Raw genomic sequence first — 27,026 nt, forward strand, 5'->3', positions numbered from 1 at the left:
CAGAAGCAAAAAATGAAAACCAAAGCTGTTACGCAATTTAAATTTATTTCTTAAATTCTCAGTACATTCAGCACTTCAGGAGGAGAAAAAAGCAACAAAAATAACTGTTTCCAACTAAAAACATAAAATTAAGATTAAAATTTTCACCATTACTCTATTAGAAGGTACAGTTTTATTAGTACCTCTTCTTAAATATATCTGATTGAAGGGTCAGTGCAGGGGAGGTCAGCTTCCCAAAATTATTAGAGTAAACGTCACAATAATTTCACATCCTGGCCACAAACATCCACAGTGGACGCTCGGGCTGTCACACACTTTTACAGTGTTCAGACTTGAGTTGTATTTTGTGGGACATCACACAATGATCCTCCGAGGCTGAAAAACGAACATGATTCAGAATAATTCAAAACAACTTTCCTCATTTCTGACAAACAGCTTGTAGTCATCGTATCTGTATTAAAAAAAAAAAAGTCGGTGCTGAAAAGAAGAACGCTAAAACTGATCCTAGAAAATTTCTGAAGGTCAGGGATCTATTTTGAACTTGTTTTATTACAGGGCTCAGAGGAGGAAGGAAACTGCGCGCCCGCAGAACTAAAATAAAGAGGCGGGCTCCAAAACCTCAAGGGACAAAAACCACCAGAGCCCTCTCTGTTTTTTTCCTGACACTGCGGAGACTTTACAGACGACAGAGAAGAGGAGGAGGAGTGGCAGGACTCGCTTTGAATTCTGGAAGACAATGAGAGGGCATAAGAGTGGGCGCTACATGAACTGTCATCTTACTTTTTACAAAACATGAATGAGGCATGTTGGGAAAAATGGCAGAAGTGTGTGGAAGACAATGCCGGCGTCAATGTGGACGGCCTGGTGGGACAGGCGGTGAGGAGCTGAAATGAGAAAAGAGAGACACATTTCCCCAATATATTCTCATCTGCAGTTTCCTCTTCTCAGCGATGACACTCCTCTCTCTTCATCTTCTCGTCTCTTTACCTCCCCGTCAGCGGCGTCTGTCTCTCGGGTTGCTTCGGCTACGAGAGCGTCGTCCGTTCCCGGCGCCTGCAGATGGCCGTCTGGGCCGGTGGCCGCTGTCCCTCCTCTTGTCCCCCTCCCTGTCTCGTCCGCGCTCTCTCTCTCTGTCTCCGTCAGCTCCTCGCCCAGCTCCTCCTCCTCCTCCACCGCCGCTTGCCGTCGTGTTGCCGTCTTTCTCTCGGATCTTCAGCCTCTCCTTCTTCTCCTCCTCTCGCTTCTTGTCCTCCTCTTCTCGCTCCTTGCGTCGTCGTTCGCGTTCTTTCTGCCTCTCTGTGAGGTCCAGGAGCCTTTGCGCCACCTGGTGGACACAAAGCACAATATGGTTAAGATGACCTGAAGTCTAAAACCCTTACTGTGACAGGAAAAAAGTAACAAGTTTGAGACAAACCTGCTCCTCAGTGAGGGGGAGCCAGTATATACAGGGGGCTGCTTTGGTCTTTAGGAACAAATCATCCAGCAGTTTGGCAGGAGGCTCATCTCCTTTTTCTGCTCATTAGAAAAACAAAAAAGAACATTTTAAAAGGGATGAACAAACTCTTCTCTTTCAAACCTTGGAATTGCAATAGCTATGAGTTTTATATCCTGGCAATAACACACTTAATTTTCTTTGTCAAGATGAAAGAGAACAATATAGTGTGGATATGTGGTTTATGCAGAGGAAGAAAAGCTTTGTGAGATGAAAATTACTTTTCTCAGTGGGAAGCATGATATTGGATTTTTTGCAGATATCTGATGTATCCGTATTCACTGATCATTTTAGCTGATACTGATATACTAATTATAGTTCTGAAATAGAACTTTATGCCTTAAAAACACACTTTAAAGTTTAAGGAATGAGGATAAACAAAGAAAGACTCCAGATGACATGTCTGTTGGTCCAGCCTAAAACTTCACAAACTTATTGGTAAAAATAGCTGATAATGTCCAGCAGTTATCAGTAGTTAATATTGGCTGATACTGATACATTTTTGTTCTATACCTGCCAATAACACAATCCATCCATAACTCCCACTAAGGCCAGTTGCACCCTGTCATGGTGAAGTAAGTTTGCTCTGTCACCAGCTTATCTGCACTTGCATTGCTCCAAGCCCAACCTGATCCAAGTACAGATATCATATCTGTATCATATCTAAGATATGTCAGAACTTTTGGATGAGCTATTACATTTGTTTGCACTAGCAGCCAGTGCATTAAGGACTCTAGTATATGAGTGCCAGCTCTACCAACTCAGCTAGCGTCTGTTAAAAATGACTGTTCTGATGGTTGTATTGATTACACTTCCACACGGCACATCTCTGCTTGTTTGCAACCGTAACGAGCAGACACCCATTTCTTCCATGGCCGTGGAAGTTTACGGTTCTTGAAGGTGATATGGAGCATCACACTGGTCAAAAAAAAATAGACTCTGGGGTCATACGTGCCAGGGTATGGCAAGGATTGCCTCGTATAAGTGGCTTTTAAATTCAGAACGTAACACTAATGTGGATGAAGAGTTGGTTGCTCGATTGAGAAAAAACAGGAACAGACTGCTTCGAATGAAGGTTTAAGTTTGATGCGACAGACCAATTTGTCTCCTTCAGTTTTGTGGAAATGTTACAACTTTAAATACCTGGTGTCTACAGTTTTGCTTGCTGTTAAAAAAAAAAACAAAAACAAAAAAAAACATGCTTCACTCTGCTATTCTCCTTTGTAAGAAATTCTGATCTGATCACATGTCAGTGACTTGTCTTACCTTTCTTATCCGTCTTCCTCTCTTTGCTTTTGTTCCTCTCTCTCCTCCTCCTCTCCCTCTCTCTGGATCGAGACCGCCGTCCATCCTCTCCTGGTCTTGCGAATTCCCTGATCTTATCCCGGTCCCACTCCCGTTCGCCTCTGGTTCGTTCCCGTCGCTCCATCTCTCGCTCTCGCTCCGCCCACAGGTCCCTCACACCTCCCACCCCCCCAACGCCGCCTCTGTCCCGCTCCCGTTCTCGCTCCCGTTCTCTGTCTCTGTCCCGGTCTCTCTCTCTGGTTCGGTCTCGCTCGGGCATCAGAGGGGGCAGTCGGGTTTGAGGAGTGCCTGGCTGGGTGACATGGTCCTTCTCCTCCTTCTCAGGTTTCAGGATTCCTTTGTGGAAGTCCAGCTGCAGGAAAACAGATGTTTAATGGACCTATTTTAGCTGAGATTGTACGGAAAAGAACCTCATTTTTGCATCCCAGTCTGAGTAAAAACAGAACTGTCCTGTTTTACTGCTTTTGATAAGTTTTAACAGTAATCTAACACGCTGGAAGATATGATGCAGCCTGAAACTTTTAAGAAGAAATCCCACAGACACCACTAAGGACAAAGTTTGTGTTTGCTCTTCTGAAATGTTTCCAGAAATAAAAACCATTAATATTTCATCTCTTAAGCCTTTTACTGTGGTCTGTTCTTGAAGCTCACTCAGTGATTTCGTTTATGCTTGTAGATATCAGGGTGTTTTTTGAAGGATAGATCCCTACAAATGTCCTTTACAGCAGAAAACCACAAGATCACAGAAAGTTTCCATGAGCACAGTGGCTTCTATAATTCTATAATGGAAGAGGTTTGGCAAGAGAATTTTTTTTGTAGCCTTCCTAAGATCTGTGCCATCATCAGGTCTCCAACGACAAACGTGTAGGGGGTCTGAATACTTTCTGAATGTACTGTAAGTATAAATATTTCTTTTTACTTTTACTTTAACTTTTTACTGTCATTATTTATGCTACATTAAGTCTACTGTTACCTCATCCTGCTCACAGAAGTCGACACTGAGGACTTTGGGATTGCTCTGAGGCCATTTGACCCCATGGAGGGCGGTCCTGGTAGCAACTGCCTCCTCCATGGTAGCGTACTGCAGGATAGGAGAGGAGGAGGACGGTGACAAATTATTTTTTAAATGTTATCACATCAAACACTTTCTGCAGAAAAGGGCTTGTTGAAAGAGGGTGATAGTTTAGGAGTTAAAGTGACAATCACCCAAATGTTTCAGTTAAAATCTCACATCCTGCAGAAAACAGACATATTTTGAGCTATTTATTTAGCAGCAACCTTCTTTGTAATGTCAAATAATTCTCCTCTCATAATACTTCCAGTCTCACCATTGTCTAACACAGACATCATACATTATTGTCAAGGTATTATTCTTCAGGCAGGCAGGATATTCTTGCTGTAGTGGTGCCTGACAAATTCTGCAGAAATCGTCCAACCAACTCAATCAGTTTTGATTTATAAAATGTTAAACTCTGGCTGAATTACTTAGAAAGCCCCAACAATAATAAACTATGAGCTGGTTATCTTTACACACAGTTGGTTATCTATATGCAAGAAAACACTGATTTGTTGTTACTCACTGTAACAAAGCAATGAGACTTGATTTTGTCGATCCAGAAGCCATCCTCCACCACGCTGCCTGTCCTGTTCAGAAGCTCTTTGAGCTGGCCCAGAGTGAACGGTCGAACCTGTGGGATGCAAAACAAAATTCATGAATGACTTTATGACCAATATTGGGTCAAGATTACAGCATGGATTTTTAGGTTTTATCCTGTGTTTAGACAAGACAGAAGATGGAGAAGGAAATAGTGTGAACAGTGTGGAATGATGTGTGGGAAAGGAGCCAGATAAGACTTGAACCTGAGCCATCTGCTTAAAGCCCTACATCTGCTGTACATGGGGGAAAACCAAACCACCAGACCAGCGGTTTTCAAAGTGTAAGACATTACAATATACAAACAGAAAAAATTGATCTGCTTAGCTGATGAAAGTAATGAGCAAGGCTAAATTGAGAGATTCTTTTTGAGAAGTAAAAAAGAGGAAGTATGACCACGACTACTGAAAGTTTGGATTTTCACGGATGAGTTCTGATGATGGCGCTTTATTCCACAGTACGTACGAGGTCCCTGCTAATGATAGTGTGAGGCTGTGTATCTTTGAAATCATATTGAAACAAAGTACCCACGTTTAGTGATCAAGTCACGGGATTATTTAAACAGAAAGCTACAGGAGCTGTCTGGCTTTGTTATTTTTCATAAATAAATAAGGTGAAGTTAAACCACTTGAATAGGCATGTATGATATAAGCCAAATGTTTGTTTTTTTTAGCTTTTTACTTTTCAAATTTCAAGGAAAATGAAAAAGATGTGTTTTACAAAATGTTGACACGCTTTGAAACCCCTGCAACAGGCAATGTTATGCACGTTCTTACTCACTCAGACACTTTGTCCCAATGAGCAATTCTGTTCCTACAGTCAACAAGATCGTACTTTACAAACAAACAGCAGAGAGGAGTAAGTCAGAGAAAATAATGGTAACATTTTTCTAAATTATACACAACTCTTCATTGTCCCTCTCTTTAACTGGGGAAAGAAATAATAAAATGATGCTAACAAACAGAATCATCAAAAAGACGTGTCACTTAAAATCACTGAACATTTATATAAAATAACTGCTAACGTACTAAAGATATTGTTTTCCATGGTTGAAACTTCCTGAGAGCTCCTGTTTAACTGAGATTAAAGAAGCTGGATGGCATTAGAAATCAGGTCGTCTTTAATCCATGTTTAACTTCAAGCCTTTCTTCAATGACATACGTTTGAAAGAATTCTCTAAATGCCTGTGATTAAATGTGTAATGTCTCGTCTTGTCATTGTCTGCTTAGTCATGTCATTTGCCCCTGATTGATGGTACTGCTCGACTACAGACATAATACCCGGTTAAGTAAGGGTTCTTTGCTGCAATTATGGGAATGATGGTGATGAGGTTAGCAGTACTATCTCCATAATACACATCAGTCAGAAAAAGCTTGGAGGGAACATTTAGAAACTCTTAAAAGGAAAAAAAACCTTTCATTCACTTCACTGAAGTGCTTAACTTCAAACTTATCCAAGAAAGCTCTAATCATGTTCAAGCTTTCTTGATTACATGATTTCTGTATCCGTAAAAAAAAAAAAACTCACCAGGTTGGTCACATGGATGATGTTTGAGATTTTGCCGTGAGGCGGCGATGGCTGCCTGTTTGTGCGGACGGGGTCGTCGATGGTGATCGACACTCCAGACTTTTGTTGACTGATGGAGCGGCGCACCAGGCTGTCGCTCGGGGTGACTGAAGGAGAGACCAGAAATGATCAAATTAAAAACGTCTCATTAAGGAAAGAGTGAAAGGTGACGCACTGATAGAGTAAGAGATAAAGTCGCAGTTGGAACTTTAACACAAAAAAGGTAAAGAAACATGTAACACTGTAAACAGAGGCAGTTTACCTTTTTGGGCTTCTACTTCTATCTTCACTGACACCTGCGTTTCAGAGGCTTCCTCAGAAACACTGTTTTTCCTTCTGTCTCGAGAACTTCGTCGTTGGATTTCTTTTTCCACTTTCTCCACCTCCTCATCGTCATTTGTCTGCCCATTCTCCTGGCCGTCACTCGGAACGACCTGAGGAGGAATTTCAATAAAGTGATTTTAAAACCACCAACTCAAGATGATAGAAGTTCATGAGTCTAGCTGTTCTCCGTAGCAAGCAAAATTGGATCTAAAAAATAGACTCAAGAGTAGGGTTGGTCTCTCCTGACCTGTGTGACCGTGCGTCTGATCTTCAGGCCTTGGTCCTGGTCGCCCCGGCTTGCATCTGGACTCTCCTCGTCCCCGGACAGCTGAAGCTCCTCTGGGTGCAGCTCCACCACCGCCTCCTGGGTCAGTTTGATGTCTGGGATCAAAGACTGAGGGAAGGAGACACGGACAGGAGCACGGAGAAGCGAAAAAGATGTGGACGAGTTATGAGAAGAAATGGCATAATTTTTTAAACTACATTTGTAAGCTGCTGGATATGGGTTTGTTTTTTCTCATTTTTGAGGGTTTAATAATAGATATTTTATTTTACATCAGATCCACAGATGGTTGGACCACCATTACGTTTTGCAGGTACATTTAAAACATTAAACAGGGTTCCTATATTCTTTAAAATTCAAATTTAAGACTTTTTAAGCCTGAAATGAGAAATATTAATGACACTTTTTGCACAGTCCAGTCCAAAAATGAAAGGCATAAGATTTCTTGGTACAAAGTATCACAGCTGAATGAACAGTTAAGGAAACGTCAAATGCTGTAGGGCAAAGGAATTTTTTGGCACATTTAAAACCTTTATTTAATCAATATGTCCTATGGTGATATTTATCATAACACATTTTTGCAGGTGTAATGAGCTGGTTCTAAACAGTTTAAATATTAAAAAACAAAACATAATAATGCTTTTGGTCAGTCAAGACCTGTCAAAATAAGGATGGGCTGCAAGGATTTTAAGTAGACAACTTGATAGCCTAGATGTTAGGAAACTGGACTAGTGTTTCACAACAGTACAAAGTTTATTAAATCACATTTGAGTCAGATAAAATCACAGAGGAGTCTGGGGATCATCCCCCATGAAATTTAGAACATCTAACACTGAATTCCCTGGATTATGGAGAATATTTATGCAACAATTTGTTGAGGAAAATTATTAAAATCATCAAAGGTTGGCTGGAAAACAAAGGTTGGACAAGGAGATGCCTTAATTAATGTACCTTCAAGACTTCTCACTGGTAAAACTCTGACATTTTAAAACTTTTCATGGCCTTAAATTGCAAATGTGCAATTTAAGGCTATGTAAGACTTTTCAAGGATCTGCAGGAACTCTGATTAAAACACAACTTGAAGGAAAATCCTGTGCTGAAGAAAAGTGATCCTCATGATTATGATTATTATTACTATAATCATAGTAAAAGCTTTTATCTGCTTTTCTCTGAAGAAAAAAATATACTTAAAGCAGAATTACCAGCTTCAATCTAAAGAATAACATCCATGTACCTTCAGTGAGTCCGTGGTGATGCTGATTGATGGCTTCTTTGTTGTCACTGATGTGCTGGAGCCCCACCTCCTCTTCCTCCCTGCTGCAGTAACGCTGTCAGCATCTCCTCCTCCTCCGTCTGTGGTGGCTGGGGACGACTTGGCGCCTGCAGAGTAGTAGAAATATGCAGTTTATCACAGAGAAGAGAAGAAATAATCTGAGGAGGGTTTCATGATAATTGTCTAAAGCTCATCACTTGAAAGTAGAAAAAAAAAAACAACTCAATGTTTTAACCCAAACAGGTTTGTATATGCAGAAAAGTATGACAATTACTATCTGATTTCTTATGATAAATAAAACATAACTAACTTTGATGAAAATCTTTTATGTTATACTCTGTTGAAGCTTACTTCTGGAAGTCTTGCAGAGTTGGTTAGCATCAGTATGACAGTCACACTGATTTCACCATAACATCACTTGAACTTCTGCTGTGAATTTTATGATTTATTTCTATTTTGATTTAGTGCACAACTAAATTGGTATTGAACAATTAGTCCAAAGGTAAGAAAACACTCAAAAACAGACAATTTAGGGAACAAAAACACTAAAAACTCAAACTGCCACCTTTAATACATATGATTTGCCATTGTCTTGATTTGTATTCTTTCTAACTGCAATGTAATGTTTCGTTTATTTCAAATGCATTGCGCTCCTACAGTCCGAGATGATTTTTTACAGTTCAAATACTTACATAAACTCATATTTATGAACACAGTGCAAAGGCCTTGGATAGATTTGTCTACAATGAAAAAAACATCCACTACAGCGGCCACCTGAGGGCTTATCACTTCTATTCTTCACAATAGCTTTCAAAAGTTAAGGTGAGATAAGGTGAGGTTCCACTTTTGCTTCCTCGTGAAGGACGAAGATGTAGCCCGTATACTTACTTGTCAGAGAGATCTTGCGTGCAACGAAAGCCTTAGGGGTGGTGCTCTAAAAAGAGAGAGAGACAGGAAGAGAACATACAGAAACCCCAGGGGTGTGGGGCCACATGAGAACCTCGAGTCCAGACCCAAACAGGCAACAACAGAGAAGAGGTGAAACAGGAAAAGTGGAGGAGGGGTGTGGGGCGGGGAGTCAAAGTAACAGAGGCCTGGAGGCTCCAACTGAACCTCATTATGGAGGGATGGCCCTGGATCGATACAGAGAGACTCCAGACACATTACTGCCCTCCACCTCTGCTCAAAGACAATAAAATAAATCATTAGGCTGTTTTTTTTTTTTTCTTAGGGGTGGTGTGTAATATGGTGTGTATGCAAAGGACAACTTCAGAATGTGATGTACATTATGAGGCAAGTGTGCCTATGTGCAACTCAGACTGGGTTGAATATTTGTGGATTATTTTTGACAAGATGAGAAAAGAGACCAGTTAAGTGCCTTGATGTGATTGAGTCCACCCTTAACCTAAAGGAAATTTGTTTTTTGTTTTTTTTTTTGTAATCATCAACATTTTAAACTTTCAGGTATGAATTTGTTCATTAAGTTTTTTGTTCTTTCACATAAAGATCCATATACTTCCTTTTCTACCTGGTCTCCTTCAGTAAAGCCAATTCTATTTACTTTAGATAACAATCTTTATGTTTATTTTTATTATTACTATTCAGACAACTTTGCACCCTAATATAATGGTGGTCTTGCACACTGGATATTTTATTCAATTTCTCTGATATCTTTAATTCATTATTCATAGTAAGATGTGTTGAGAACCTACTTAAGTGCTCTGATACCCAGTTTTTATGTGCCTAGATCATCTGATGTACAGGGTTGGATGTGGTATTTTCATTAAAATCATAGCTGCTGAAATGTGTATGATGTTACAGCCACATCCAAGACAATAAGATTAAGATAGCTTTATAGCCAGGACAGCCAAAAACTTTTGTTTGTTGATGCTGGTTGGCATGTTTCCTCTGTTCCTGCATGTCCCCCTTCTCTATGTACCTCCTTTTCATTTCTGTCTTTCTGCATCTTCCTCATCTGTTTCTGGATCTGCCCCTCTCCTTTTCTGCATTTCCCTCTTCTCTTGTCCTTCATCTGCCTCTTTTGTTTTCCACATTTCACTCTCTTTTCAGCCTCAACGCAGCTCCAGCAGATCACTGTTTAACATATGTCTGGTTCTGCCTGAGGTTTCAGCCTTGTAAAAGAAATACTTACCTTGCAAATGAAACTGCTAAATGTTGCCTATTGCTGAGCTCATGGTGGATTAATGTTGGCACTCTTATATAACAAAGAGAACAATCTAGACTTGCCCTATTTGTAAATAGTCTTGAGATATCTGTGGTTATGAATCGGCACTATACAAATAAAGATTCACTGACTGATACATTGGAATTTCCTAAAAATTATTGATATCATATCTATTTGTATGATATTGAGCAATTGCAAGTAGCAGTCCACTTACAACTGTAAATGTAAACTCCCTTTGAGAAAAGGGCATTACAGTAGTTAAAACTATCCGTATTAAATTGCAGCTAAATGATAATCCATAAATACATTGAAACATTCTTAACTACTGTTTCTGTAATGGTTTCTTGCTGTCCACCATTATCTATTCATGACCTGTTAATGTGCTAGCAGCTAAAATGCGAAGCATAACTTTTCATACATGAAGGAAGAGAACGCTAAAAGCCAACCCTTCCAATATCATTAATCCTGTTTGAATGGATTTTTAAACAAAAAAATAAGGTTAGAATTATTATTAGCAAATAGATCCTGAGTGATAATGTAAGATTTAAAAAATATAAAGATGGAATGCAACTGAATTACGTATTGTAGTCAACTAATGTTGTTGATCATTTGAGCAGAGGTGGAAAACAGAGTGATGAAGACTCAAAGATCTCAGCATGAGTTAATTCATATACTGCAGTTTAAATTTGCCTTAAATATGAGCAATATTCAACAAAAGATTTACTAAGTGAACTGTCCAATTTAAGCTCAAACATAAAATCAAAACTGCAGTACAAGACTTCCAAACTTTGACTTAACTCTGAAAAGGAAAAATATTCCTAGAAGGTCTTAAGTTAAATTATTTTTTTTACTTTAACTTTTTCAAAACTTCTAAACATTTTAAATAGAGGTAAAATCACAAGTCGTTTCCTGGTACCATTTGACACCTGATTCCTTACTGGCTCGACTATGGCCCAACCGCACGACAGCGTGCACTGTATCTAGGCAACAAGGATCCAATCAGAGAAGGCAGGAGTGTGGGCAGGGCTCGATTTGATTGTGTAGATTAGCCACCAGGCAGGAACTGATCACTGGATTGGACTTTTTTTGTCTTGAATGGGGCTGGGGAGGAACTTTTCTTGAGTTGCTGCTCATCAAAGAGTCACTTTTCAGTCTTTCAGGGTTTTAAAATAAAACAGAGGGGTGGGGGGCTGATGTTTACTAAGATGGAGTCCATAGTCTGTAAAGTTCATCTGATGAGTCAAAAAGTTCCATTTGTGATGCTTGGATCAACTGCTTTTGAATGTCATAATAGTCCATAATCTCTGATACCCAGTCCAGAAGGTCTTTAAAGCACTTTGGGGTGCCTCAATGATACCAGCGTGTCCAGGGGGAATGAGTATTTGGTCCATGAGGTCATAGTTCCTGATTCTGGCAGTTCAGGAGGTTCCTATAGCCAGAAGCTTTGCGACATAGTTCTTTGGGTTTGTTTCTTTGAATTAAAGCTCTAGGGAAATGTCTTTGAAGGAGGATAAAACTCAACAAAAGTAATCCAGAAGAGTTTCTTTTTCATCCAAGGAAGCAGTCAGGATTTGCAGGTTGGTGAACATAGTCCCACTGCACCCAGGAAAGCATTCTACATGCAAGGTCCAAGTCATCAGTGTAGTGCAGATTTTGAAGCATTAGTAAATTATTTACAGCAACAACTGTAGTAGTCCATCTGCACGGTTCACTGTGAAGCAGAGTATCTTAAAGTCACAATGGCATTTGACCGCAGAGGAAGTGAGTCAGAGGCTTGAAGAGTAAATCCAGCTCTCATTGTGAACAATCAAAGCCCGTGTGCACTCATAAAACTGACCGGTGCATGACAATGTCCGATTGCTCATGCTGTCCTTTGGAAATTGTGTCTCAGAGGAATTTGAGCAAGGTTCAGGCTGATGGTTTACTGAAATTAATGGCAACTTGGGGCACATTGGAGGATTTTAATGCCCAGCTGACCAACTTAAGTCCATCTTATAACTGCAGCTTCTCAGGGCAGATGATGACTGTTGGTTTCAAAAGCTCATCCAATAAAAGCAATCAACCATTTTCCAAAGGGGAGTAAGAGTCCACATTTTTATGTCTGAGATGAGTCTTGTCCACAAAGGTTACTAAAAATGTACTAAAATGCCCCATTATCATCCCTTGTAGGCAGGTTCAAGCTCATTGCTCAATTGGAGTATGTTTAAAAGCTCAAAAACTCCAAACAGTGATCATACAGATGCTCCAGCTTTGATTACTTCAGTTATTGCAGGGGTTTCTCAGTCCAAAAGTCTTAAATCCCCTCGAACAGCAGGGGGCAGTGTGGGGTTGGAAAATGAGGTTACAATGCCATTTCTCAGAGCAGCATCTTGCTTTTGAAGGATGGAGGCGAAGATGTTGGAGCACAATGTTTGGCAACTGTGCCCCTCAGCCAAACAGCAGGACGGAGAAGTGGGGACAAGAAGAGGTGTTACAGAGCGTTGACACACCCTCCTCTTTCCGTACTCCATCATTCATCACTGCCTCATAGTGCAGGGAAGTACAGTTCAGATCAGCAAACAGGCTTCCAAGCTCCAGTTCCTGCTGGCTCTGTGCGCCGCTACATGGGGGGACGCCTTGCAGAATCAGGCTCAGGCTTTACTCAGTGCCATGTGGATGCAGACTCTGGGCCTAACTCAGGTACCAGCGACGCACTTGGGCATATCGAGACAGGACTTGTAGGAGGAGTAGGAGGAGGAGTGGAGGAGGTGTTGGTGTTGGTGGTGGTAGTAGTAGTACGCAGCAGGTACCATTAGGGGCAATGGAAGAGGCATGGGCACCTTCATAACAAAGCAATCAATGGGGTTTTAAACAGCAATCACACCATAAATATATATAGTGAGAGAGAAGCGTTCATGATGGGATACAGAGGCAAAAGATGAAAAGTAAAAGGGAACAAGGAGGGGGGAGACAGAGTCAAGAACAAAGAGAGAGAGACTGTGAGAAAAGGGCAGGCGAAAGAGCAGAAAGAATGAAAAGAGGGTGAAAGAAAGAGCAGAAACAAGCCCTGATGCATCTCTACACACACTGTCAGAGTCCATTACTCATGCAAAGCCCAGAAGGAAACAAAACCAAAGAACACACATTGAAATATATACACATGCTAATAGTAAGTTCAATAACCGGGCAGCTCACAGCAAATCTACACTACCCTTCTCTGCATAACAAAGCCACTAGCTCAATGCCTAGAGCTAAAGCAACAAATCTCTGTGTGTAAATGTATCTACATTGTTTTAGAAATTTAAATAGAGTAAACTGCTAGCTGGTCAACTAGAAGTAGTTTCACTTTTATACATGATACCTGCCCTTGATGGCTGTGCATGCCTGCATTAGAGAAAACTAATGTGAAACAACAGCTAACTTTTATAACCAAAATATAAACAGTATACAAATATACAGAAGAGTATATTAGTGCCACTGAATGTTTATTAATCCAACTTTTCTTTTCAGATTCTGACCAAAAAAGCCCCCCCCAACCCTGCCAGATTAAAGATATATATATAAACAAAATCAGTGGCCCTTTTAACCTTCCCTGTGCAAATACGAGTATATAAAGTTTCTGCATCTCTTCTACTAACCAGCAACCTCAGCCACTATTTCATAGTCCAAGTTCATTTACTTATCTATTTATTTCACACAGGGATATATAAAAAATTACAGCACACGTATCTTACAGCCAACCCCAGGGGACACAGACATACAAACATCAAAACAATCTGAATCAAGAGGGTATTGTCTAAACTGCTCCTTGTAAAGCTGATTAGTGCCAATATGGCAGATAAACTAATATCAATCACAAGTGCCTGGTGTGCCCAGGAACTAAGGTTTAGGCTACGTACTAAGGCCGGAGATATATCTGCTGTACACATCATGGCTGCCACACGTCCCCAGTGATGGTTTGAGGCGTCAGCTGTGTAAGTCCTCAAAAATTAAGTCAACAGAGACACAAGATGCAGTACACACGACTGATGAAAGCAATAAGGAGGCAGAAGAGGTGTGACAAAAAACACACACAGCAGAGACGAACACGGCTGTATGGTTTAAAGACAAACTGAAAAGCAAGTCCACAGTTTTCTACATCTTTACGGTGAGTTATTTTAACTGCACAGAGACAAGCATGCCTGTCAAATTCTGTAGCGTTAATCTACATTTCAACCTGTAAAAAGATGGAAAATAAGTATGGTGTTACAGTTCATTCCGTGCAAAGTGGTGACTGTCAGTCGAGTGTGTTAATGGCTGTTCATATAAGGTTGGATTTCCATTGAATTTAAATCTGATGAGGATATTTCGACAAAATTATTAAAAGACATTCTGACAAGACTGTTTACAACAGTTGCTGTAAGGACCACATCTATGACCAATGGACTTTAAGTCACCAGTTAACATGGTCACTAATTAAACTGATACACCGGGAGCATAATGTTGGTGCACAGAGGACAACGTAGGAGAAATGTGACAGTGTGTTCTACTAGTTATCAGTCTGAGCTAATCTGATGTTACTGTTGATATTATGTTAGCTCTGAGCTCAGCATTAACATAACAACCTCTTTTTAGAGTCTCCATGTTTGTAGTTTAATTACCACTCATCAGGTAGTTGTATATGGCCTGAGCTCTCTGGTGTGCCCTCTTAGGGGTGTCCTCCAGTAACATGGGTTGCATATCACAGATATAAGAATGCTCAAGATGCAGCCAGGCGCAACAAACGCAAGGTGACACAGCATGTACATCTCCGGCCTAATTCTTACACTGAACTTTATGCCCTGGCCCTAGACCTGTAAAATTTTCAGGTTCACGAAACATCCTCTCCGGAGGAGTGTTTACAGACGCAGACTTTAAATGAACCAGTAGAAGAAAATTCCAAGAATCCATTATAGCATGAGGCAGTGGAAGTGAAATACGTTAATCTTTGAAGGTACACAAGCTAAATATAAAATCCAATAATGTATCTTCATTTTAAGAAGATGTAAAGGCTAGGTATTTAAGTAGAGTTTATAATTTTAAAATGATGAACATTTTTGTACTATTTTCGTTCTTTCTTGATTTAAAAAATTTCAAACATTAACAAAGTTATTGCCCTTCACAAGACACAAGTAAAAATCTAACCCTCAGTAGTTCTGTTCTGAGGGGCAATAGGTGTGTAACTGGACTTTTACCCAACAATGTTTCTTTTTCACTTCCTCTTTCTCTAACACACACATACAGAAACACTCATATGAGACACGGGTACTTTATGCAGCACTGAGGTCAAACTAAATACACTATTTCTATCACTGTTTGCATTCAACAGCTATAATACTTCACGTTTCTGCAGGGACGAGACAAACAGGAGCTGTGTGTGCGTGAGAGGTCATCTAAGTTCATAAGGAAAGTATGAAAAAGTTGAATTAAATGCAGGTGGAAGAAGTTAGTTTAATTCCATTTATCCAAGGACTCAACTCCAACTCAAGCCCTGTTTGATCACCTGAGAGTATTTGTACAAACAATAAATAAAATCTTTTGTATTTTAAGGTAAAAAGGAGCCAGAGCTGGATGGAGTCAGAATGAAAAGGACCAAATCTCCACAGGTTCCAAACATGGGGGTTGTGTTGGTTTTAAGTAACCCTCTTTAACTTGTACCACCAGCTATGCATGCTTTTTTATGAATAAGGATGCACATTAGTGAGAGATGGAGCAGAGACCGAGGCACCCCCACCCTCTCAGTGATCTTACCTCCTCCAGGCAACTCTCGCTGTTCTCCGGTTCAGCGCCGGAGGGCGGCTGTTGGGCCACAGAGTTCTCAGAGTCCGGTTCCACCTCAGTGACGGCAGCTGCGCTGGGCTCCGACACCTCCCTGCAGTTGAAGAGGACAGTTAAGGTGAGAAGCAAGGGAGGGGAAATAGGCTTTGGAGTCTAAGACTGGCTGGGTGTCAACACTGGTCGGTGAGTGTTTGGTTACACCAGTTCTCACAGGGTGGTAAGCTTGTTATCTGTGCCTGTGCTTGGGTTACTTTTGCTAAATCTGTTTGTTGAAGCTTCATGTGAAGAGTTCACAGAGTCTGTGCTTCAGCGCTATCAGAATATAAAGGCATCACACATTAATTCAAACCTTAACTGGACATTTTTTCTCTGTGTGAAACCTAATGTGGTAAAACAGAAAGTCTGATTTTTTTAACTGCTGGTAAAAAAAAAGTGCTATTGTAAAAGGGGTAAAAAATAAGTAGAACTGAGGGGCATGAAAGCAAGAGAAAGGTCACCTTCCAATATTCTGTAAAGATGAAGATAATATTGATCAATCAGCTAAAATAACAATGATATAAATGCTAATGGCAGCTCAGTAAGTAGCCTTTTCACTGGACACGCTGTATCCACCAAAGATTATTGGAAAGACTTCATTTTTTAACCAAGCATGTTTCTAGTGACTAATTTCCCTGTTAATTAAAACAAAATTAAGATTCAGAATAGTCAGGTCAGGTTTATAGTATAAGGTTTATTTAATAGTCAGGTTTACTAAATGAAATGTCTGGGTTTTTCAGAACTGCAATCATAATGAGGATAGTCCTCAAACCAGAAGCATTAGCAAAATACACAATATAGCTAGAAAATATATGTATATGAATATCTATCTATACAAAAGAATCAATACAATCAGATTTCTGTACTATAGTGGGTAGTTCCAAACAATCAACAAAAACCATGAAGTGATTGGGGGGTGAGGGAATAAATCTTCACTTCTAGCCCTAATCAAAAACAACCCTGACAAATTTACGTGTGGGACAAGTCAGCTAAAAACCCAGAGGTATGATGCTGGAGGCCGTGATTTGGGTCACTCCTGATATAAATAACTCACAAGCTAATAGACACATACGGTCGCATAAACACACCTCAAGCTCTCTCACAGTCTGAGACAAACAAACACAGCTGAACTGACTCGATGTGTGTGGTCTTCCTTTGATCCATGCTGGACAGAAAAAACAAGAAACTTTTCAAACTCAGACCTCACACCTCCAAATGGTCCTTCACATATGATATTTTAGCTCTGTTATGTAAGACAGCTAGTAAAACAAGCAGATGCTACCATTATATTTATTTATGTATAGCATCCTCCTCAAAAGTCTCATCTGCTGCCTCTGTATGATGACACAAGCACAGAGGCAGTAACCGTGGGAGGAAGAATCACGTCTTCCAGCATTCCTCTCTCTATTGCAGTGCACATTCATCTCTATTGTTTGAACCATTACATGATGCAATGGATGTGTGTCACAGGGAAATTACCTAAATAATGTATTCAACATGTCTAAAAGACATCAAACAAAGACATTTTTGGTAGGGAAGGAACTTTCAACATCAAAACCAATTGCTGCAACACATTTTCATCAGTTACTGCAGGCAGTTTCTGCATTAAATCAGCAAAAGACATTTTCAAAAAGGCAATGTAATTATCAGTACATTTGAAGACTGCTATGTTTCTGTCCTTTATCTGAATGCAATTTTTAATCAAATGAGTTGACATCTGGCCTGAAGGACACTGAGACCACAATGACTTCTTCAAATATAGTGTTTTATGAATCCACCAGTCCAAGGAAGGAAAACTTTTAACCTTACTAAGATTCAAGTTGAAAATATGCAGCACTTGAAAAGAGAGATTGCTTCAAAGGCTAATTTCTTCCAATTGACACATGGCCCCACTGTCTAACCAAACTTTTGTTGTCGTGATCACTTAATCGACCTGCAAATTGAAGATAGTGGCAGCCAACTGGACTCTCAGAGGAGCCTCTGCCTCTCAAAAACAAGCTACAGGCTGTTTGTTCTGGATCAAAATGAAGAAAGCATTCAACCCCATCAAGACTGATAACAATAGCTGCACAAAACTGGCTCCTAACTGGCCAATAGTTACTCACCAAGTGCCACAAATGTACCAAACTCAGTCTATTCTTTCTCTGTGGGCCATGTGATCACTGGCACGGTTTTTCTGAGTGGACGTTAATCTGTGCACAAGTAAAATCTACCCACAGTGTTGGGAGAGCCTTTTCAGCTTCCTTTTCTGGAGATTAGTCGCTGGCAGGAGTGTAGGCAGGAGGGCAGCTTTTCCCCTCCTCCATGCCACGATGATTCTTTTCATTTGCCAGAGGTTTGGATGTCACAGCCTGTGTGTGAGTGTGACAAACCTGCACAGGCTATAATGGGAGACAGATGCCAACTAGAAATACAACGCCCCCCCCCCCCCCCCCCAAGGATCAAAGAAAGGAGGAGAGGCCATGCCAAGTTGATGTAATGATTTCTTGAACAAAGAACCAGCGTGTCTGCCTTATACTTTGATTTTTCTTAGCAAACAACCTTCAATCCTTCCAGTACTGGATTAAAATCATCACCATCTGTAAAATGTATGATACTAAGATGCTGGTTAAACTTAGGTAGTTTGATTTAAAACAATCAAACATGGCTGACACGCAGGATAAAGTACTAACATGTAGCAAAGTCTATGCATCACATTGATAATCTAATTCAGAAGCCCTAAAAAAGTATAACTTGTCTAACCTGAAATAATCTCTGCTTTGGCACTAAAAAAACTGGCTGATAAAACAAACAGCACCTATTTGCAACCATGGATGTATGCCATAGCTGCAGCTATCACCTGCTAATAATGAGCATAAAAAAGAAATATTTTTTTTATCATTTATCATATCGTAAAAGTAAATTATTTTAGTGCAATGCTACTAGACAACATAATTTTTGTCAGAGGTACATAATGTAAATGAAGTCCAGCTATAAATCAGAGTAATGGCAAAAACAGCATGTCTGGACAGGCCGCAAACCTAATGCTAGCATAGCTTATTATAAGGAGACTCTGTTTTAAATGTTAGCAGTTCTTTTGTTTATATATCCGAAGACATCTACCAATTCTAAAAAGCAACACTGTTTAAAGCAGCTTCAGATCAAAAAATAATTTCTTATGAGGGCTCTTAAGAGACACCATGAAAGAAGATTCAAACAAATCTACTCCATTACAAAAACATCATTGAATCCTTGTTTTATCTATACATGTTTTCCTTTATGTTGTGAAAAGAATTATATTGTGTTCATTCTCTGACTGCATTTATTCTTGTTTAGAAACTGCTGAGACAAAACTCAAAAAAGATAGCAAAAAGTATCAACTATCAAAGGTTACTTAACAGTTAGATATCAATTTTCGAGTGACGAACATAGCTGTAACCTTACAAAAATGATCAGGAAGTGTGGATCAAATTGAGACCCCAATCATTGCTCATTGTAGTGGAACAGAAAACAATCAGACGTGGTCCTCATCAACTAATTGGACTCATAAAACAAACAAAAACACTGTCACCAATCAAATCAGACATGTAGTCAGCTCCCAGGGGACCAGAGTGTGAATGCTGGTGCCAGCTGGGAGAATTATATCACACCATAAGGGCCCATTCACAGTGACTGTACAGCTAACAGATGTCTGCTTTAATGATCTCCCCTGACAACACTGAGATCATTAACAGCTACTGCCACACAAATCCAAAATTACAAATATAGCCCTCTGTGGGCTAGACAACATTGCTGCATGAACGATATGATGTAATGGATAAAGAAATAAAGCTTGTAGAAAGACGGTAAGCAGTGCTTCTCCCCTACCCAGCATGGTAGAAAGTGCTGAGGTCAAGGGGAAAGGCAGTAGAGAGGAGAAATCACAGCAGGAAAACCGAGCCTATTATTTATTAATGCTGCTTCAACGTGAAGCTATTTTGGGCACTGATCAAAGAAAGGAGACCCCCTTTCCTCTTTGGAAAAATCTCCTCTGAGCCATTACTCAACAAAAGACCGTACCAGCCCCGGGTCTTCCTCACATGGGCGGACATGTAGCATGCTGAAACCAGGCAGGCCAATGTGAACTGGTGACATGATAAATCAAACAGGAGAGGAGCTGTTAGCTTAGCAGCACTATGAGAGTCATAATAAAACTATAAAACAGACCGAGGCTGGATGATGCATGGCTTCCTCTGCTCTTTGGATATGTAAAAGTACAACCGGCAACCTGAAGCCTCGAGTCGCCCTCCGGCTCACTCTTACCCGTTTTTGTTGCCTTCGGACAGCATTACGACCGGCCTTGAAAGGGAACCCCCGCGGATGACCGATATCACTCCGCCGCCTGTGTTTATTCCGTTCAGGCTCGGGTTCGAATCGTAAAATCTTAATACTGAAAACGTTCACGGCTGTTCCTGAAGCTTGGTATCCGTTCACTGCGTCGGTATCAGGGATGCAATGCCTGCATGGCGGCCATGTTGGCTCGCGAGACCAGTGTCAAGCCAACACGAGCGGGGGAAAAACGCTACGTTCCGGTTTAAAACTTACAAAATAAAAGCTCGAAAACGACGCATTCCGAAATGTCACAATAGACGTGATGAGAGCAAACGTTGAAACAGTTTATAGTTGAAACAGTTACAACCAATGTAATATAAACGAAAAAAACACGACAAGAAAGGCTTTTAGACCACACAAAACGACCTTAATGTTTTTTTCTACGGAAAGCAGCAGGGACCATGCAGCTCTGTAGGGCTGCCGCAGCAAATGCCTGACGAGAAATGCAAGTTGCTATAATTTGCAACAATGCAGCGAGTAATAATGGGGTACGCTTTGACATGATTTAATGGTTTACATGTCTATAAAGTATGCTTTTACCTCGTTGGTCAATGCTTTCACGGACATAAAATAATATTTCCATAATAAAGTATTATTTCCCCCTTATATGTGAGCATTAAAAGTAGGGCTAAGATGAGTCACATTTTCGGTGTTGTCATGTCAATAGCAGACATAATAAAAGCAATAGAAAGTATAATGAATCAAAAACTGTTGGACAAAGACTAGCAAAACTTTCCTCCTGGACATGCATTAATTTTACCAACTGAATGGTGGTCATTTAGAGTCAGTCCGCAGGGGCGTAGCTAGGGTTTTTGGGTCCCTAGAAAGAAAATTACTCAGGGTCCACCTCTGCCGTCCAGCCAACTAAAAACAATTGCGCTGTTTTACAAATTCTAGGAATTTTAATTTAATTTTGAGCTATATTTTCCCTGTAATTATGAGCAATATTTTTTACTATGGTTAAGTTACATTATCTTGTATAATTTCCCTCACATAAGCTTATGTGTTTATTAGCCTCATCTTGCTCTTTGTCCCTGCTTTCTTTTCCATCGCCCTATCTTTCTCTCTCCTCTCATCTCCTTGCAGTGCTAGGGGTGGGCTATACTATTTGGACCTTCTTGGAGGGAGGAGCAGGGGCTCCCCAATATTCTATTGTACTCTTCTTGATTATGTAAAGTCACAGGTGACTCTAACTCAGTGAATAGCTTCACTCATGGTGCAAGTGGGTTTAGACATAACCAAAAGAGCCACAAGCAGGGATCACTGTACAAAAGACATCCAAATACAACTAAACACAAATAAAACACATCTAAACACTCTGCCCACGGGCATGATTGGGAAGGCTTCCACACATCCCCCCAGATTTGAAATCGCAGTAAGTAGAGCTTGGTTCAATTGACTCTACAGAACTTAACTACCACTGGTGAATCAACACTATCAAATAACTCCAACACTGAAGATCATTTAAATTAGAATTGAGTTAAAATCGCACTTTGGGAGTCAGAAATGTTCACTGACTTATGAACACTCCCATTTTTGCTGTGTACAACAGCTGTGTTTAGAATCATTCTCCCTCTATGTGCTACTGTGTTGTCAACAGAGGTGATAAAGTACAAGAGTATTGCACTGAAGTATAAGTACAGTTACTCTGGTTAAAACTTAAGAAGAAGTAAAAGGGCTAGTTTCAAAATGTACTCAAAAAAGCACAAGTGCCCAAAAACAGTCAATTATGCTAATTTGAGTAAATGTAATTAGCTAAATTTTCACCCCTGTCCACAGATTAAATTGTGCAAATTTAATGAGGGAAAAGAGCCTTTTGATTCATTTTGGAGAAAGGAAAAATATGACACATACATACTTGCCTGCATAGAGTATGCTATCAAAATACTGAATATGTTATTGCACATCATTTTTCACACAGCCTTGACTGAAATCAGTCCAAGAACAGCCAAGGACCACTTACAAGGGCTGTTTTCAAAAACACTATTAAAAAATTAAAACTGTGAGGTAAAATGGCTGATTAAGTTAAAATGTAGTTCAAGGTGTAGCTTGTAGGATGAAAGAAATAACCATGACCAAGATATAGACTAAAAGGCAAAGAGGGAAACATCATTTCCTGTTAAAGGCTAGGCTCTGATGAATCAAGAATCTCCTACCAGCATTCACCTAGCTTTGTTTCAGATGTTTCAGGGCATAATCCTAACAGAGTTCTGTTGAAATCTTACAACCAGCTATCAGACTGTAAGCAAGCTTGACAGCGGGGTTCAAACCCACATCCTACAAGTCCTTAGCCTGACACGCCACATGGATTATTTCACACATCCATCTGGGAAAGCTTCAATAGGAATTATTTGAGAAAAAGCAGAGGCTTTGAAAAATCCTTGGAGCATGACTGGGTGAACACTCTGTCTGTCACATCTCTACAGGCCAATCAGAGCAACACAGCATGTGACGTAGCTGCTAGCAAGCTGCGCATGCGCAGCTACTGAGGAATAACATAAAACATGGCGGCTGAAGACATGTAAGTACTCCAATTTTTTTTGTTTTGAAAGAAAACGACTCATTACTCTTCTTTGTTCTTCTTTTAAAGAAGAAATGTCGTCAAGTTCTAATAAAACTGGCACTTTAGCAAAATCCACGTTAATCTCTTCCTCCATAACTGCACCAGCTCTTGCTGCTGCTTGTTTAGGTCACGACTCTGCTGCGCCTGAAAGTACTGCCCCTTGTTGCTGACTGGTGCTGTCACTTTCTAACCGGGCCCAAACGGTTCAGATGGGAGCTTTGCAAGATGGATTTGCCAGTGGAAAACAAGGAAACGGGCGTATCTATCTGCTTTGCAAGGTTAACAAGTCCTTCCACTCCACTTCAGTTGCATTTAAATAAAAGTTACTGACCTTTTTGAGAGATGGGATTTGTCTGCCTCTTTGCCAAGGGTTGTCTTTTTTGGTTCCTCTGCTGCTTGCCCTTGGCCTGCCTTCTGTGAAGTAATTGTACAATACAGCAATGATAAACAAACAGCAGTATGTCCCAAGATGACTCAGAAATGGAATGAAATGAGGTAGTCATGTAAGGAAAGTTTTTGATAGGATACACAGAGAAAGGGTAAAACAAAATCTAGGGACTTATGTAACACACCAGAGTTTCACCTACCTTCAGTGGCTTTGAAGGGTGAATTTTCTCCTGGGAAGAAGAAGAAGATTGAGAGGAGTGAGAGGAGGAGTCTGAATCTGATGAGGAATCTTGAGCCGCAGTCACAGTCACCCTGCCTTTGTGGGCCCTCCCCTGCATCTGATGCTCTTCTTTTCTTTTCTCTCTTTTCTCCTCTTCCTGGCGCTTTCGAAGTTTTTCTTTTTCTTCTTCCTGGCGTTTACGAAGTCTTTCTTTTTCCTCTTCCTGATGTTTCCTCTCTTTTTCTTTTTCCTCTTCCTGATGTTTCCTCTCTTTTTCTTTTTCCTCTTCCTGATGTTTCCTCTCTTTTTCCTCTTCCTGACGTTTTCTCTCTTTTTCTTTCTCCTCTTCCTGACGTTTTCTCTCTTTTTCTTTCTCCTCTTCCTGGCGTTTTCTCTCTTTTTCCTGTTCCTGGTGTTTTCTCTCTCTTTCTCGTTCCTCCTTTTGACGCCGTTTCTCTTCTTCCAGTTGTTTCCTTTCTTTCTCCTTTTCTTCTTCTAGTCGTTTCCTCTCCTTCTCTTCTTCCAGTCGTTTCTTCTCTCGCTCCTGTTCTTGAATCTTCCTTCTTTCTCTCTCCTGCTCCCCTTGTCGTTCTCTTTCCTTCTCCTCTTTCAGTCGCTTCTCTTCCTCCATCTCCTTGTCCTCTTGAAGCCTCTTTCTCTCCAGCTTTTGCAGAGGAGATTCACTGGAGGAAGTAGGCCCAGCAGTGGAGTGTGCTGATTCTCCTGAAATCCCTGCAGATGAGGTGAAAGCCCCCTCTTTCTCCATCTTGTGTACAAGCAGAGAAAGGGGCCCTGGTTTACGTTTCACAGGGGGCTCGGGGCTGCTGGAACGAGAGCTGGAGTCAGAGTCTTGCCTCTGCAGTGAGGAAGGAGGGAAAGACCCCACCCTTGGTCTCCGTGCAGCTCCAGGGCCTTCTCTTTCCTGGTTGTCTGCATCTGGTGGGCTCTGCTTGGGAGTGTCAGGGAGGGGGAACAGGTCAGGAGGGGGAGAGGGAGGAGGAGTTGGATGGCGCAGTTGCATTGGGGTGTGGTGTACCTGTGGTGGCGGGATGTGCTGTGGAGGCTGAAGTTTGCGTTTGGATCTTGCAGCTGTTGATGGGGCACTGGGGGGCATCTGCTGAGGCTGGGGCGGCACCCTGTTGCCTCTTCGTGCCCCGCCAGGACCAGGCCCCCAATCATCGTCATCATCACTTTCATCATCCCCACTGTCGTCTTCGTCGTCATCCTCCTGGGCACGACTTCCTGCTGAGACTCTGGCAGATCGGCTGAGGTGTAGGACAGGATGAGCTGATCCTGGTTCACTGGGTGCAGTGCCCTCCTTCTCCTGTGCTCGGGGTACAGCAGGAGGCAGCCCTTGGCGGTCGGGTTGACCCAGGACTCGCACAGACAAAGAGGCTACAGCACGAGGAGGAGAGGGAGCTGGTGGCTCCTTATGTCCTTGAAGAAAGGCAGCTCGCTGCATCCAAGCTCCTGGAGCCTTGAGGGACTCCTGAGGGCAGAGGGTAGCAGAAGGACCCAAGTTGGCACCACATGCCATCATTGCATGACCCAACGCTGCATCTCCTCCTCTTTTCTCCTCTCTTGTCATTGAGGGTTGTGAGTGTAAGGAGCGATGCTGCTGGGAAAAAATAATGAAGTCGTCTGAGAGAAGAAATGAGGTTCTACACTTTTAATACATGTTATTTTATAGAATAAAGAAAAACATCCCATCCTAGTGTGTAACAGAAGTGTAAATTATGTGAAGAATTAACATAATTACTCTGGTTATGTTCTAATGACACAACCAGGGTTTTGCATTATTAGAAGAAAATTGAAGGAAGATTTAACCTGATCAAAAGATAACAGACTGCTGTTTTCTGTTGTGTTAATAAATGGAAAGGGTGTCTTTTATTGACTCTTCGGTGTGTGGAGGTCACTGACCTTATCAGGTACAAAGGAGGAGCTGTCATCCTCAGACTGGTCATCTTCATCATCCTCAGGCCCTGCTGGGCTTTCTGTCAGTCAACACAACACGGGTGCAAAGATTCATCAATAATGGTTCCTAATTTTGAAATCAATTAAGCAGAAAAAACTCTTTGTCTTGAATATCTTTTTATATTCCTTTACGGGAGATTACTGTATTTCATAACCAATACTGGCATAATAATGTTCATGCTTAATTTTTTTGGGGGGGGAATATTTTTTATTGACAATTAAGCACCACATCTTAATCAAACAGTGCGTACATTTTACATTAACACCCTATCCTCTCCAAAACAAAACAAAACAAGCACAATTTCCAACTAATACACAGAGCACAGCACAGTCCTGCATTGAAAAGTAGGATATTAAAATTGTTGAAACATTGTTACAACACATAAACATACAGTGAACGAAGTTGTATAGACAACAGAGCCTCTCCCTTGTCCACTAGCCATCTTTTCTTGGTTTGGGAAGAGCCCTCCAGAAGATAGTGCATATTCTCGGGCCTACATAATCAAGGAACGGAGTCCATATATGATAGAATTGTCCTATTGTCTCTCTAGAACAATATGTCAAATATTCCATAGGTAGCAAATCAAATATGACCTTGTGCCAGTCAGAAACAGTTGGTGGTTTATGTGAAATCCATTTCAATAATACACTTTTATGTGCAGCATAGGTTAACACTCTAAGCAGTTTTTGATTGTTGGCATCATTAATTTAAGGATGAGGCATTCCTAAGAGAGGGCACGCTGGATCCACCTTTAAATTCTTACCGAATACCAGATTTAGCTTTGTGATAATTCTCACCTAAAAATCCTGAATATGCACAGTTCATGCTTAATTTTGAACTAAGTATGCATTAGTCATTTGGCAGTGGCGGCATCCAAGGACAACTGATTCATGTATCTATGTGAATGTCTTACCTTCATCCTCTTCTTCTTGCTGGGCCTCTCTCTCCAGCCGCTGGCGAAGAAGCTCCTGCTGTTTGGCCAGGTATTGTTTTATGAAGCTATTCTGGCTCATCTCCTCACCAATCTACAGCACAGTGAGGAAAAACAGAGGAGCACTTTTTAATGCATGTGGTAAAATGGTAAATAGGCTTGAGCTTGTATGGTGTTTTTCTAGTTGTCTGACTACACAAAGTGTTTCTCTCACTGCAGGTCATGCTTACCCTCTCACACTATGATGGTGGAGCCTGCTATATAAAGTATCTGTCATGTTTGCTAATCCCATTCATTCACATCCAAACACATTTACACGCCACTGACGCAGCAGTATGAGCAAACTGCGATGAAGTGTCTTGCCCATTGTGTGATTTCAGGAGCAGGGGAGCAAAGCCCTAACCTTTGGGTTGACAGATCCCACTTTACCACATCCCATGTGTAGTTTAAAAGTTATGAACAAAAAGCAGTGTTTTTCGGAAGAAAATAGTTAAGAACCCAGTGCTTTTCTTCAGAACTTTAAAGGGGAAATCACTTTTTCAGGCTTCTAACAAAAATATGTGCCCCTGACCTGTCTACAATCCCCTAAACTACCAGAAAAATCTATTCCTCCCCTTCTCTTTCTCCACCTTTCAGAAAATGTGTGTTGAAACAAGCCATTCTCAGATTTCCCCTCATGATGTCATGGGGGGGTTAGCCCCGCCCCC

At 40.9% G+C, this 27,026-nt stretch overlaps 1 protein-coding gene across 2 annotated transcripts in view; it reads right to left on the minus strand.

Annotated features, from left to right (window-relative positions):
• Window positions 1–32: 32 nt before the first annotated feature.
• Window positions 33–27,026, minus strand: part of acin1b (apoptotic chromatin condensation inducer 1b) — a 29,587-nt gene continuing 2,593 nt past the window's right edge. The window contains exons 3-17 of one of the 2 annotated variants that reach the window (XM_041778986.1): window positions 26,302–26,413; window positions 25,334–25,407; window positions 23,394–25,028; window positions 23,138–23,220; window positions 15,831–15,951; window positions 8,786–8,831; window positions 7,859–8,004; window positions 6,589–6,735; window positions 6,280–6,451; window positions 5,979–6,124; window positions 4,378–4,485; window positions 3,771–3,878; window positions 2,759–3,149; window positions 1,415–1,512; window positions 33–1,324 (exon numbers count right to left, since the gene is read on the minus strand). In XM_041778986.1, the coding sequence (XP_041634920.1) occupies window positions 995–1,324; window positions 1,415–1,512; window positions 2,759–3,149; window positions 3,771–3,878; window positions 4,378–4,485; window positions 5,979–6,124; window positions 6,280–6,451; window positions 6,589–6,735; window positions 7,859–8,004; window positions 8,786–8,831; window positions 15,831–15,951; window positions 23,138–23,220; window positions 23,394–25,028; window positions 25,334–25,407; window positions 26,302–26,413 (3,717 nt within the window). In that variant the 3' untranslated portion in view covers window positions 33–994. Of the gene's footprint in view, window positions 1,325–1,414; window positions 1,513–2,758; window positions 3,150–3,770; window positions 3,879–4,377; window positions 4,486–5,978; window positions 6,125–6,279; window positions 6,452–6,588; window positions 6,736–7,858; window positions 8,005–8,785; window positions 8,832–15,830; window positions 15,952–23,137; window positions 23,221–23,393; window positions 25,032–25,333; window positions 25,408–26,301; window positions 26,414–27,026 lie in introns of both variants that reach the window. The other variant, XM_041778985.1, reaches the window with a different exon arrangement.

Source organism: Cheilinus undulatus, linkage group 22 (genome assembly GCF_018320785.1).
Source record: "Cheilinus undulatus linkage group 22, ASM1832078v1, whole genome shotgun sequence".
NCBI classification, from domain to species: domain Eukaryota; kingdom Metazoa; phylum Chordata; class Actinopteri; order Labriformes; family Labridae; genus Cheilinus; species Cheilinus undulatus.